The following is a 14904-nucleotide window of genomic DNA, read 5'->3' on the forward strand; positions in this document are numbered from 1 at the left end:
AACCAGTCATGTCAACATTACAGATAGAATGAGTTCTGGGAAGAGCTAAGGGAAAGGCCTCAAAGTCGAAACAAACTTGAGGGGGAATGAGCAAACAGGAGATAAGAAAGTAGTAAAGAAAGTAGAGCCTTCAGGGAGGAAGGGAATGCATGTTTTAATAGAAGCACTACAAGACATGGAACATTTCACATAATATATATATTATGTATATATATGTATGTGTGTGTATATATATATATATACACACACACACACGCCACACACACATATATGTAAATTATAGATGCTTAAGTATCTACAATTTACATTAAAAGTTAACATTTGCCATGTCTATCCTTTCTTTTTGTCTGTCTATCTTCTATAGCCTATGCTAGCCACGAATTCACTGTACAGGTGATAGATTTTAGCTCTTGATACTCTTGCCTTTGTCTCCCTAGTGGGATTACCAGTATGCACTACCATGTCTGGCACTCTCTCTTTCTCTTTCTCTTTCTTGACAGAACAAAGTAAATCTGATACCATGATTTTATATCAAGTATCCCTAAACATTTTAGTATCTATTATCTTTAATAAGAATTTCTCTTACATTTCTATCTTTACATAAAACATTTAGTTGTTTATTAATAATATCAACTAGCATCTGATCTATATTCATAGTTTATTGTTAAATTTTCCTCAATTCTTTTCAGCCTAGAATTCAATCAAGATTCACATATTAGAAGCTACATATGGTGGGGCACACATGTAATCTCAGTATTTAGGAAGTCAGGGATAGTCACGTGTGCAAGAATAATCAAGTATTAGCTAAAAGAATTTGCATCAGAAGAAAAAAACATTTGCCATTATCCTAGAAAAGGAGAAGCAGAACAAGTTTCTGGGTGAGGGTTAAAAACCAGCTTCAGATACTTTAAGTCAGACATTTATTGATCATCCAAACAGAGACGTCAAATAGTCATTGAATATATGTATATAAGGTATGAGATTTGAAAAGGAGGACTTAAATGAAGAAAAAATTGAAGCCCTTATAAAGAGGGTATTAAAATCTATAGGCTGAATAAGGCTGCTATAGAACAAAAGCAAATCTCTAGGCTAGATGAGACCACCACAGAATAAGAATACTTATATCTGGACACTAGCCCAAGGGGCATGTTCCATGAAAGTCTTCACTTACCAGGAAAGTGGGACAGAGGGGAGGACATCCTATTGGGACTCTAGGTAAGACAAGCATGGGAGAATGGGGAAATAGAAGAATCCAGAGGGTCCTAGAAACCTACAAGAAGAACATTATTACAGGCGGATCTGGGCCCAGGGGTCCTGCTCAAACTATGGCACCAGCCAAGGACAATACGTGCAGTAAACTTTGAACCCCTACCCAGATTTAGCCAATGGACAGAACATTCTCCACAGTTGAGTGGAGAGCGGGGACTGACTTTCACATGAACTCTGGTGCCCCATATTTGACCACATCTTCTGGATGGGGAAGCCTGGTGGCACTCAGAGGAAGGATAGCAGGCTACCAAGAAGAGACTTGATACCCTAGCATCATATTCAGGGGGAGGAGGTCCCCCTCATTCACAGACATAGGGGAGGGGAGTAAGGGGAAAATGGGAGGGAGGGAAGGAGGAATGGGAGGATACAAGGGATGGGATAACACTTGAGATGTAATATGAATAAATTAATAAAATATATTAAAAACGAATACAGAGAACAGGTGAGGTGATCTATCAAAGATGACTGAGAATGAACAACCACAGTCAGAAAAAAAATCCAAGCTAACGTAAGATAATGAAAGAAAAAAATCCAAGCTAACATGAGAAGATATTGAAAGAAAAAAATCCAAGCTATTGTAAGATGTAACATGGAGGGATTTTATCAAGGAAGAGAGGGATTAATGGTATCAGTTGTTGTATTCGATCAGATCAAGTATGTTTAGGAAAATTAATAAATTTTATGATGAAGAGGTGAAATTAACAAAATGGGTTTGTGAAAAGCGAAAGTATGACTGGGGTATATTAAAATTAAGAACAGGATGTTGTTGGTAGTTTAAGGCAGCACAAAATAATTGCACAAAAAAAGTAAGTCAAGGCTGGGCGTGGTGGCACACACCTTTAATCCTAGCACTCAGGAGGCAGAGGCAGGCGGATCCTGTGAGTTCGAGGCCAGCCTGGTCTACAAAGAGAGTCTAGGACAGTCAAGGCGATACAGAGAAACCTTGTCTCGAAAAACTAAAATAATAATAATAATAAATTTAAACGTAAGTCAATGAGTGACACATATCATGAATGTCTTCCAGAACACATTCTCATGAGACTCATGGTCATGAATGTAAAGTGAAAGTGGTCCTTATTCTTGCACGTTCTTCCTCAGATCTTCAGGATAGATTGGGCGGAAATGTATTATTAGGGCTGTTGTTTAACAGAGTACAACAAAGCAAGAGATGACAAGTGGTCAAAAATATGGGCCAGAGTAATCCTGTGCCCTACAGAATTTAAGCTAGGTGTGGAGGACTTCACAGCTGAGAAACAGTAAAAAGGGTGATAAGATCATTTCATTGCTGACTGTAATAAAGGAGATTAGAGAAAGTTAGAGATGCAAGAAGCAAGATCCTATAATCTGATAATGGGACACAGAAAGTTAGGATCATGGTAGAATCGGCATCTAACATTTTGTCACATAGTCTTTTGTTTCCAAATCAATGATAGGCATGTTTTCTTACCTCTGATGAAGAGGGTCGACTTGGATTGAGCGTCATATTAACCAGTATCTCAATGGGATAGTTGTGAGGTGGAGTTTTGGATGGTTTATATATATTTCTTCATTTAAGCAGCATTAAATAATTATTTACATAGATTTTTGGTTTAAGATAGCATTCCAGCTATTTCTGGTCTCTGGTGTGTTCAGAGAGTAAAAAGAAAAATGTAAAAGCTTTAAATACAAAACTAAAATATAAGCTTAGAAATATGTACAGTCTTATGATTCTCATTTAAAAAGGCATTATACACTAAGTAGGTCGATGGTTCTAAGAAAAAGTACGTTCTATATAGACAGCCTTCTCAACTTATGATGGCGTGCACGTGATACTGTCCCAGAAGAACTGTTGTCTCTTCTAAGCTGGCAGGAGTTATCTTGATATTTTCCTGGAATGCTGGGCAGTAACAGTGAGCCACAGCTCTGTCAATTACAGGATCAAATATGAGTACTCTTGTTAAGCAATAATAATCAGTAGGTTAGTTGTAGTAAACACATTTTATTTTCAACTTACAATGGAGTCGCATGCCAGTCAAGAATAATAAAGTAAACTGGTAATTACATTATGACAGACTCATGTATTTACTATTTACTAAACAATTCTTTTTTGTGTGGGTCAAAATTTGGGTTAACTACATACATACTGTAGAAATATACTTTTACAAGGGGAAATACTGAACTGATACCAGTGGCCGTTGACTGATAGAAGCTTTTTCTCATACACACTTCTTTCAGAGCATCCATATATGTAATGCATTGAGCACTAGAAAAGCAGGGTTCTAGTCCTCCATAAATATATGGATACATATTCATATATTTCCAATAATAGAGCAGCAGCAATAACTTAGCCATGTCTTGGGTAGCTAAAAACAAATAAAAGGGCCTGTTAAGATGATAAGCCCATTAGGAAAAAGATTTTGGAAAAGAACTCGATTCCAAATATTATTTGGTAGTGTGCTGAAACAGAATATAGGGATAGAAGTCATGAAGCAGTTATCTTAGCTACTAGACATGCTCACACTATGAGAAAGCTGTAATTACCGAGGTTATAAATAGAATTTTAAAACAAATAGGCTAAGCAAATGAACAGTAACAGGCAAACTGAGACTAGTTATAAGCTACAAAGGCCAGAGTTTTTGCTGCCAAGATTCTCAGCCTTGGATTTTCCTCCAGTTTGGCTTGTCTGTGGGATAGTTCTAGTTTTGGGGTTTTCATACAGAATCAATGTTTATATTATCTTGTCTATATTATGTTTACAACAATAACCCCAATGTGTGGCTAAATTAAATATGTCTGTTATTAAATCAATAATAATTTTTAAATTAGGGCTGGAGAGAGGCTTAACAGTTAAGAGCACTGTCTGCTCTTCCATAGGTCCTGAGTTTAATTCCCAGAAACTTCATGGTAGCTCACATTCATAATGAGATCGGTGCCCTCTTCTGGTGTGCAGGCATACATGTACGCAAAACACTGTGCATGTAATAAATACATCTTTTTAAAAAGTGTTTAGATTAAAACATAGGCATGATTAAAATTTGGAGCTAATCCTAACCGAATCACTTCACATACTAAAGCCTGACATAACACCTGGGATTTTCAAACTGATTAGCTAATGACAAAGTAACACCAACAAAAAGAGATCTAATGAGCAACGAGAAGATGACGATAGAGTTCTAATATAACCTCCCATATACTACAATATTTTGTCTTCCATCCTTCCCATCAAGAATGGAAACTCCATCTCATTCTGTATACTAATTCTGATCAACAGTTACTGAGGTGACTAACAGCACGTTGTTTAGTCTCTGGGCACAGTGCATTGAGGATCACTTGCATAGTCTGTGCACTGCCCTTAGGCTTGAGACCCCAGAACCATCTGTTAATCAAATAAAGTTATTGGAAAGTGTCCTGAGCAGAAAAGGACTACAGAGATTATAAAAAATAATTTTGAGACTCAGTTCCAGAGCTAAAATCAAATTTTAAGAATTTCCGGTGTTCTACAAAGAAATGAAGGATTTGAGTAATTTTTAGTTATTGCTTGATACTAGCATATACAAAGAGATACTCAGTGGACTAGAAATCCTAAACCTCAATGCTAACACTGGGAGTCTGACATGGCTATATTTAAATACAGCAGAAGCACACACAAAGCCATCAAATGGACTGAGCACTAGAAAAGCAGGCTCTAGTCCTCCACACTGCGGATGACCGTTCATTGTGGTCTACGTCTCAGTGTCTTACACTTGACCAGAAAGTGACTTAGACTCATTAAGACCCTTTCCAGTTCTTAAATTCACTTGGAAAGTAACAGCACCTCTATTCGGGAAGTAAGAGAAGTCAGAATACTGTCGGCCATGTGATGCGAATACTTCTTTGACACAGGTCTCTTTGATCAGGGTACATTCAGAGTCTGTTTCTGTTCTGCGAATTTTGTCCTGCCTAGTTCATGGGAGACCTAATAAAATTCTAACCCTCCTACAAGGTAACTTGTGTTAGCTAAATAAATAAAGAGCTTGAGGACACCCTGGAGCCTACATAGCTAGGATATATTTAAGACTTGTAGTACTAATTGAAGAATAAAGCTTATTTATAATGAAGTCTTAACCTGTTGCTTTGGGCCTGTGGCAGCACAGTCCATCATGGCTGGGACACATGACGGAGGAGCTGCTCACTTCGTGATATGAAATGGAAAGGCCAGTGTTCTAATATCCCTATCAACAGTACACTTACTGTCCGTCCACTAGGCCTCACTTCCTCAAGGCCCAGCCTTCCAACAGCACTGCAGGCAGGCAAGCAAGCTTTAACACGAGGCCTTTGGAGTGTATTAAGACGTACCACAACATAAGGTGAGTGCTAGCATGTAAGAAATGTAGCATTTCAGAGTAAGAATATTTAACATCCCATTCCCTGAAAATAGGTGATAAGATGCATAGATATTGAGCTAAAAACACATCTTATGATCCAACATAGTACTGATGCTCTCTAGTGTGTGTGTGTGTGTGTGTGTGTGTGTGTGTGTGTGTGTGTGTGTGTGTGTTTGTCTTGAGACAGGGTTTCTTTGTGTAATAGCCCTGGCTGACCTGGGCTGCTTTGTAGACCAGGCTGGCCTCTGCTTCCTGAGGATTAAAGGCACGGGCCAACATGCCCAGCTAGTACCTGCTTGCTTTTTTTTTTTTTTTTTTTTTTGGTTTTTCGAGACAGGATTTCTCTGTGTAGCCTTGGCTGTCCTGGACTGGCTGTGTAGACCAGGCTGGCCTTGACCTCACAGCAATGTGCCTGCCTCTGCCTCCTGAGTGCTGTGATTAAAGGCGTGGGCCACCACACCCAGCTAGTACCAGCTTTCTTAAACCCTCTTGCAAACATTCTTTTAATTAAATTTCCTTATAAGATCCATATTCAATTATGAAAACTTTTATAGCAGCATGTGTACAAAGAAATGCATCGTATCACTGTATGTATACAATAGGATAAAAATTGGGAAACCTTAGATGTACTTTTTTTTAAAAAAAAGTCTCTCATTCTGTTCACACTTCAATTTCCTTAACTATTATTAAGAATAATGTAACCTCAAAACTCCAGAGTGCTCACAATATTTGAGTTGCCTTTCAAATTCATTCTTTCTCCCCCCCCCAACCCCCACCCCCGTGGTGCAAATCTTAAATCACGGTACTTGGAAGGCAGCAGCAGACAGACCTCTGAGTCTGTGGCTAGCCTGCTCTACATAGTTTCAGGCCAGTCAGAGCTACAAAGTGAGACCCTGTCTCAAACCAACAATAATCTTTTTAAAATTATGTATGAATGTGGGTCTGTGAGTGCATGAACACAGATGTCCCCAGAATCTGGAAGAGGGCATCAGTACCCGTGGAGCTTGGCACTTGGGAGTTAGTTGCCTGGCATGGGTGCTAGGAACTGAACTCAGGTCCCCAGTCCTCTACGGGGCCTCTCCGCCCACGCCTTTCGTATTCTTTACACATTTCATTTCTTACACATTTCATTTCGTTCACTCTCGGGAGCTCCTTTCTAACTTCCGCAGTTTAACTGGCTTGCCAAAGCATACCAGGGCAAGCACTAGAACCAAACAAGTTCCCTACACACTCACTGTAAGGATTGGGTGAAATAACCAAACTTCCAGTGCATATTTTTGTGAGCTGATATTAACTGGTTAGTAATGCGATTTGTCGGCCCAAAGCAAATTATGCCCTTCTTCTTACATACAGACAGCACTTAACGACAAAACTCATGTTTATAGTTCGGTCTCAAACCCGGGACATTAGAGATTGAACTAATTTTCATCTTAAATATTTAACTTTTAAGTCTTTTCTCTTGAAAACCCCTCTGGAGTTTAGTTACAAGCAAGTAGTAATCAATTACAGGGGCATCAAAAGAGCAAACGTTCCCTAAACGTAAAAGCTTTATTTTTAAAAGCTCAGGGACTAACTAATTCCTGAAAGAAACCGGTAGCAGGAGGCTGTGCGGGGCGGCTGGGGTAGGTAACGGCGCCCTGCGCCCTCCATCCCCGGGACTGCGCGCTGCGCCCGCACCGCCCGCGGGACAGGGGGTGGGCGAGGGACCCGGGCTGGGCAGACAGCACTCGGGATGTGTCAGCCTGCGCCGCCATCTCCCTCCCCGCCGCCGCCGCCGTGAGGAGAACCGGGGTCTGCCGCCCCTCACCCGGCTTTTAGGAACCCCGTCCCACCCGCGACGGCCTCCTCGAGGCTCTCCCGCGTCTGCGCCCCGCGTCCCCCTCACCTCGCCCTAACCAGCCCCTCCTGACGCGGAAGGCGCCGGCCGGGCGTCGGGCCGCACCGCCCCCGTCGCCGCCGCGCCCACCGGTCGCTCCGCCCCTTCTCCTCCGCTCGCGCCCGCGGGGTGGGGGCGGGGGGGGGCGAGGCGCATGCGCGGCGCGCACAGCACCGGAAACTTAGACGAACTTCGGAGCCCCGCCCCCGCCCCCGCCGTCCCGCGACCAGCCGCTCCTCACTCGGACTGAAGAGTCGGCACGGCTGTCCCGAGCGCCATGTCGGGTTCTTCAAGCGTCGCCGCCATGAAGAAGGTGGTTCAGCAGCTTCGGCTGGAGGCCGGGCTCAACCGCGTGAAGGTGAGCGGGCGTGGGCGGGCGGACACGCGGCGCCTCGGGCCCGGGCGGCGGCGGGTTGTGGGCCGCGGGCGGAGTGAGCCCGCCCTTCCGCCGCCTCTTCCCCTGCCCCCCGCGGGTCTCCGCTCGGGACCCAGTCTCGCCACCGACTTTCGATTCACACTTTTCACAGAAGATCTTGCCCAGACTTACTCCCTGTACTTGTCCTGAGCACAAACAAGTCTGCTCGGGTAACTTCCAACCACCGCGTAATGAGCAAGTTTGTTTGGGAATGCCCCGGAGGCTAAGGACGCCACCCTAGCTCAGGACAGCCTCGAACAAAGAGGTGTTTCGACACACCAGGCACCGTTTGCTCGGATCTGACCTTGCTCGGGTGTCTGTTTACCGGTTCACTTGCCCGAGAAAACTGACTAGCGCTGGGCGCGTAGGTCTTACCTTGCGATCAGATTAAGATTGCTTTGACTTTTGGGGATAGACAACCAGGTATTCAAACGCTACTCTGAGGGCCATTTGCTTATTTTTTTTTTTTTTTTAAACCCTAAGCAGGTTGGCTTTTCTGATGCAGTAGGTCCTGCATCCTGAAACACTCTCGTGATTATAAAAAGAAACAAGAATATAAGTGACCCAGCTATAAGTTGCCAGTTTCCAAGGTGATTTGATTTTATATTCAGCAGGCTCATCTTTATTTCTAATATGCTTTGTGGAGATGACGTCTATTTAGCTTCAAGTAGAAATGTCAGGGACTGCTTAACTTCCTTGTACAGGTAACCTTAGGAGGGTAGGGAGACGCCTAGCAGTCTTGGCTTGGACTCTAATAAAATTCTCACCTCATCCAAATGACTTAGTCTTGGCCCAGATAGGGCTCTGAATTTGAGGCGACCTATTGATGATCATTATTCATATATAGATTAACTGCCGTAAAGTCGGCCAGGAAGGGAAAAAATGGGTTGGAGAAGGAAATACTTTTTTTTTTTTTTAAGGCAGGTAAATGCGTACTTACAGTATTGGTACTTAGTCCTTGTGGCCCAAGAAAGGCGCTCTCAGACTAGACAGGCCTGCCTTTTCTTTGAAAGCCCTCTTCTGTGGGTTGTGGGTGGCTACATCCTAGCTTGATCTTCCTTTGTGTATTTTAATTCTTCTGAATGCTTCTGATTGGGATATTTAAATCACCACAAATAAACAGATCTTTGGAGTTTTCCATTCCCACTTGGGAATTTTAAACAAGTTCTTTCTAGCTTCCAAAATAAAGTTAGGTACGTTTCACATCATCCATGCCATCCCTATATTACCTACCTTTTTTGTGTGTGACATTTTAAAGCTAGCATAAACTTGGTTGGTAACTAAAAGTGCTCTACCAAACTCATTTCAAAGACGAATAGTTTTGTAGTATCAACCTCCTAGGTAGTGGAGTAACTGTTACTATGCCTTAGGTACTAGCATTTTGAGTCTCAGGGTTCTTGTTTAGAAGTATGGTTTTTCCCCCCCCTGAGACAGGGTTTCTCTGCGTAGCCCTGTAGACTGGGCTGCCCTCTAACTCAGAGATCTGCCTGCCTCTGCCTGTTGGGATTAAAGGAGCACTCCACCACCATCACCACCACCCTCCCTGTCATCACTGAACTATCGGTCACATAGCATTAGGTGTTTCCCCCCCCCCCTTTTTTTTTTTAAATGTTCTCAGTACCTAGAAGTGCAGTCCATACATAATGGTACTTGAAAAAAAATGTGGGAAAGGAACTAACAGGCACTTTATACTTGCTGCTGATTGTGGAAACTTGGTACTACCCTCCATACGGTAGCCACTTTTAAGGGGCAAAGCAGAGTGTGGCTATCTGTATAAGTATTTAAAAACTGCAGGAACCTCCTATAGTCAGAGACTAATAACATCGGACTGAATTGTTTTATAAACCAAACAGATAGATTCAAGGTGAGTTTAAACTTATCCCAGGGTAATTGATCTTGGTCACAATATAGCTGTTATCGGAGGGGCTTTTATTGTAGAATATCTGTGTTATTAACTCTTAGGGCTACAACACCAGGATAATAGACATTTGTTGTCACCTTAGAGATAACTGAAATTGAGAATAAAGTAAATAAAGGAATTAGATGGGTTTGGTGCATTTTTAGTCATTCATGGTCTACATAGCCATTCCGTTTGTTGTGCTGGTATTTGTGTTCAGTCATCTAGTTTGAGAGGGTTTTGCCAAGTAGCCAGGCTGGCTTCAAACTCAACTGTTGTGACTATAAAACCTTACACTGAAGACCCTCTGCCCTTTTCATGTGACTTGAAAAGCTAATGGTAAAAAAAAAAAAAAAAAAAAAAAAAAAAAGAAAAGCTAATGGTGTACTTTTGTTTAACAGCTTTAATTAAGACAGAACAAAACAGCATATGTATTGTACAAGTGGGCATGCATGCCATGGTGCACATGGGAGGTAGTAAGAGAACAGCCTTGTGGAGTTGGTTCTCTTCCACCTTTATGTGGGTTCTGGACATCAAACTCAGGCCCAGTCTAACAACCCCTCTGAGTCCTCTGTCTTTAGGAAACTGTATTTGCCTCACATGTATTTGGCAGTGTTGATACAGGTATACAATGCAACTCAAATAAGGTTTCAGTATTGTTTATTAGATGCTGTATTTCCTAGCCAGAATATATATAACGGTAGGTACTTGAATGAATGAATGCATATCATTCTTAAGTGCAAGATGTATATGGATGGGCATAAATTTGAAGAATGTTCTATTTGAATAGTGTTTGGTTGACTGAATTGTGTGCTAGTTACCTCAGGTTCATTCACTGGCATTTCCTCAGTTTGCTTTCAAGACAGTTTCCCTATAATATTAAATCTTTTTGTTGAACTACTAATTCTTCATATTACTTTTAATAAAAAAAAAAAAAAAACAAAGATATTGGGGCTGGGGATGTGACTCAGTTGTTAGAGTGTTTGTCTATAACACTGAACTTGCAGAGTTGGATCCCAACACTGCAAAAACCTGGCTTGATGGGGCAGGCTTTTAATGCCAGCAATCAGATGGTGGAGGCAGGATGCTCACATATTCAAGGCCGTTTGCTACATAACAGGTGAGTCCAGCAGAGGCTACAAGACAAAACATTCTGTTCCCCCAAACCTAGCTATTAGGGCTTGTTGACAGCCTATCATATAAAAACATATTATGCTTCATGGGTAAATGGGATTGTACTTCGTATTCAATCATTTGATGCTTAAGAGTAGAAAAAGTCTTATAAACAAGTTCCATTTACTGTCTCAAGTATGAGCCAGTATAGAATAGTTGGCTGTAAATTATTTTGAAGTGTGTTTATTCCAGGTGTTAACTAACAGACATTGTTGTTATAGGTTTCCCAGGCAGCTGCAGACTTGAAACAGTTCTGTCTGCAGAATGCTCAACATGACCCTCTGCTGACTGGGGTGTCTTCAAGTACAAATCCCTTCAGACCCCAGAAAGTCTGCTCCTTCTTGTAGTCATGTTTCTCGAGGTAAGTCTCTGGCCTTTTAGCTGTGGCACTGACAAGCTCCGCCCCTGTCATCGTGTTTTTGAAGGCTAGTGGAAACCTGGTTAGTGGTAAGAAGGCTAACGGGGTCTATTTCATCATAGAGCGCTGAGTAGATGCAGCAACTCTGAAAGAGGCTGGGGGGCCACAAAACTCCACTGTTACCACAGCCGCGCCTTTGTACAGTATTGGCCTTTAAAGCTTGTATATTTGGAGATCTTTATAAATGAACAGGACTTAGAGGAATGACTCTAGGTACTCTGGATTTGGATAAGCTCGGTTGTCACTGGTGAAGGAGCCAAGGTATGAGTAGCATAGCAGAGAACTGGGGAGAATAAAGTTGGGGTACCTGAATAAGCAGTATAGCACAGGCATCTGGAATAAGGAATGTGTCTTGCCTCCTTTTTTTTTTTTTTTTTTTCATTTGTTGAGCAAAGATAAAACATGAGAAGAGATTTACATTTGTGTTGGCAGCGAACTGGGTTTGAGGCTCAAGACAATAAATCACTGCTGTTTACTCTATGTATGTCAGAGTTTAGAATCATGTCCTAGATTAAATATCATGTGAAAAAACCTGCTCATCCAAAGATGTGACCAAAACTGTTTCGGCTAATTTAAAATGTAATTAAAGGATACTGTCATTTGTAATCATTGGTACATTAGTAGTATTGAATTAGGAAGCAAACTTCAACAGTGTTTAAAAAAAAAAAAAAAGAAACAAAAAACTGTGTCTGGCACACGCCCTTATACTAACATTCTGACTTGAAAAGGACCAGGAAGCTGCTTCCTAAAATACCTTGTTACATAGGCTTTGTAGATTTGGGAGTGTTCAGGAAGTGTAAATTCTGTTCCAGTAAATAAAATGGTTGGTTAAGATGACTAAGTTTTTTGAAACACCAAGGAGAAGGGGAATAGAGCTGCTTAGGCAACAGGTTCTCCATAAAGAAATACTGGTTACAGTCTAGCTACTATCTTTGTATTTAACAGTGTTAATATTTTCTGGCATTTGGCAATATTCACTGGCAATGATTTTACTAAAGATTGTGTTTTAGGCTCAGTTTCTATATATTATAGACTAATTTACTTTTTTGATGTTTTTGGGTTTCTTTTTTTGTTGTTGTTGTTGTTTTTTGAGACAGGGTTTTTCCGTGTAGCCTTGGCTTTTTTAGACTCGTTTTGTAGACCAGGCTGGCCTCGAACTCACAGCAATCTTCCTGCCTCTGCCTTCCGAGTGCTGGGATTAAAGGCGTGCGCCACTACACCCTGCTGCCTTTTTGTTTTTTTAAGAGTCCACACTTAAGTGTTTAAATTTTAAGTGACTGAGATAACCCAGATTTCAAAGTAAATTTATGGCCAAGAATTCCCAGCAATAAAAGAAAATGTTGGATATTATGATTTGAAGCAATTTAGGGTAAGGAAAGGGTATTTAGACATAAAAGAGCTGCTGCTTAAAACCGTGAGGGATTTACAAATCACTTCCTGGTACATATCCTAACCCAATAGGTCTAAGGTGAGGCTCTAGGACCTGGGTTTCTTTTGTTAGCTGTGATGATCTAGTGTATATTAAAGACACAGATTTAAAAAAAAAAAAATCACTGGAGTCAGCTTTTAAAAAGCAAGTTAATATAAGAGGAAATGACCATTGTTTGTGTTTCCTCTAAGAGGATCTCTAACTTAGTAAGTCTTCTGTGTACACAGGGCTTTCAACAACTGAGCTTCACTTACTATCAGTTTCCAAGTTTGTGGCTATATGTATTTTAAAGCTAAGATGACTTCCCCAAAGCCACGTGACTTCCCTGGTCACTGAGGCAGTGCACGCATGTCGGTCTGCCTTTATCTTTTCTATAAGTTGCACCAAAACATCTGCTTAAATTCTTTAATTTGTACCATTTCTTCAAATAAAGAATTTTGGTACCCAGGGGGGGGGGGGGGAGGTAAAACTACCCAGCATTGGCTTGGAAATGTGGAAATGTTAGTAATAGTTGATTATTACTGCCCACGAAGGCAGGTTTTTTGGTTTTGTTTTGTTTTTTTTAATCTCAACTCTTATTAAATAGACCATACTCTGTTATTAAGTGAAGTTAAATGGTTTTTGCTTACCCCACCCCCACGGTGTTGTTTTAAACTCCCTCAGTGTTTATTGTGAAGTACTCAGCATTTTCAAATAAGTAGAAAGGTGAATTAGTTATCTACCATTTCAAGTTCAGTTCAATTTAAAACAGGTTACACCTTTACTGATTTCCATAAAAATAATTTACTGAAGTTGTTTGCCTGTGTTTTTTTCTCTGTATTTTATAAAGTTCAAGATAATGCTCCAATTTAGAGGTGTGTGTTCCTCCTTCCTGATTGTTTAAGATGCTAAGTAGTACCCTGTTGTGTATCCACTCTAATGGGCTGCATTGAGTGGTTTTGCTTGTATGCGGCTGACAGCGGTATGCTCCCTGTCCTTGGCATGTTTTGTACGTAGGTGAATGCAAGTGATTGTATTACCATTTTTTCAAAGGATCTTCAGACTGTTGTTATTAAGTTAAAGTATATTTTAGTAGTAATCTTGGTGAGTTAATCTGTTAACTTTATAAAACAGGATAGATAACTCTGCCAGTTGTGAAAATTAAGGGAAAGTTGAACTTTAGTGCCTTTTATACTGTAGAGTGTATTCTTTTTTACTCTTTAAAACCCAATCATGTGTCTTCAAAAGTGAACAGATAAGCAGGCTTAGGCTCAACTTAATTTAAAAAACTGACATTCAAGTGAGCTGCCTAGGAGAGAGAGGGTTAACGTGACTGAAATACATCACAGCCCTGAACAGTCTCACACTGGGGCTTGGGAGTGGGCTGGTCATTACTGAATATGCTCAGATAGCCTAAAAAGTTCATGATTTAAAGTATAATAAATGTGTTATTAAAAAGCATAAGCCATTAAAAAATTGTGCTTTAGTATTGGTGATAAAAAATGTTTTTTAAAAAGTTAACTCATACTTTAACTTTCCTCCTCCTGTCAGGTTTCTCAAGCCACTTTTCATGAAGCAGTGAACATTCAAGAGAACTAAGTTTGAAGTCTGTACAAAGCGTCTCTATAACACGTGCCATGACATACAATCTTCTACTTGTCAGTCCTTAACATCTACCTCTCTGAATTTTCATGAATTTCTGTTTCACAAGGTTTAACTATTTTATATACACTGGCTGTAGCATATAATAAAACAGCATACAAATTTTTGGCTCCATTATTTGGGCGGGGTGGGGGGTGCTGGAGAGATGGCTCAGAGGTTAAGAACACTATCTGCTCTTCCAGAGGTCCTGACTTCAATTCCCAGCAACCACATGGCTCACAACCATCTATAATGAGATCTGGTGCCCTCTTCTTGTGTGCAGGCATGCATGCAGGTACAACATTGCATACATAGTAAATAAATATTTAAAAAGATAATCTTTTTAGCCGGGCGTGGTGGCGCACGCCTTTAATCCCAGCACTCGGGAGGCAGAGGCAGGCGGATCGCTGTGAGTTCGAGGCCAGCCTGGTCTACAAAGTGAGTCCAGGACGGCCAAGGCCACA

General features: G+C 41.0%; 2 protein-coding genes across 2 annotated transcripts in view; one reads left to right on the top strand and one right to left on the bottom strand.

Annotated features, from left to right (window-relative positions):
* Spata1 (spermatogenesis associated 1) overlaps positions 1-7571 on the bottom strand; it is a 36964-nt gene extending 29393 nt beyond the window's left edge. Inside the window, exons 1-2 of the mRNA XM_051166065.1 lie at positions 7498-7571; positions 2717-2888 (exon numbers count right to left, since the gene is read on the bottom strand). Coding sequence (XP_051022022.1) covers positions 2717-2752 — 36 coding nt within the window. The 5' untranslated portion in view covers positions 2753-2888; positions 7498-7571. The remainder of the gene's footprint in view (positions 1-2716; positions 2889-7497) is intronic.
* Positions 7572-7678: 107 nt separating this feature from the next.
* Gng5 (G protein subunit gamma 5) lies at positions 7679-14563 on the top strand. The gene is made up of 3 exons (XM_051165675.1): positions 7679-7846; positions 11195-11334; positions 14351-14563. The coding sequence occupies exons 1-2, from the start codon at positions 7766-7768 to the stop codon at positions 11318-11320; spliced, it is 207 nt and encodes a 68-aa protein (XP_051021632.1). The 5' UTR covers positions 7679-7765; the 3' UTR covers positions 11321-11334; positions 14351-14563.
* Positions 14564-14904: the final 341 nt, after the last annotated feature.

Source organism: Acomys russatus, chromosome 23 (genome assembly GCF_903995435.1).
Source record: "Acomys russatus chromosome 23, mAcoRus1.1, whole genome shotgun sequence".
NCBI lineage: Eukaryota > Metazoa > Chordata > Mammalia > Rodentia > Muridae > Acomys > Acomys russatus.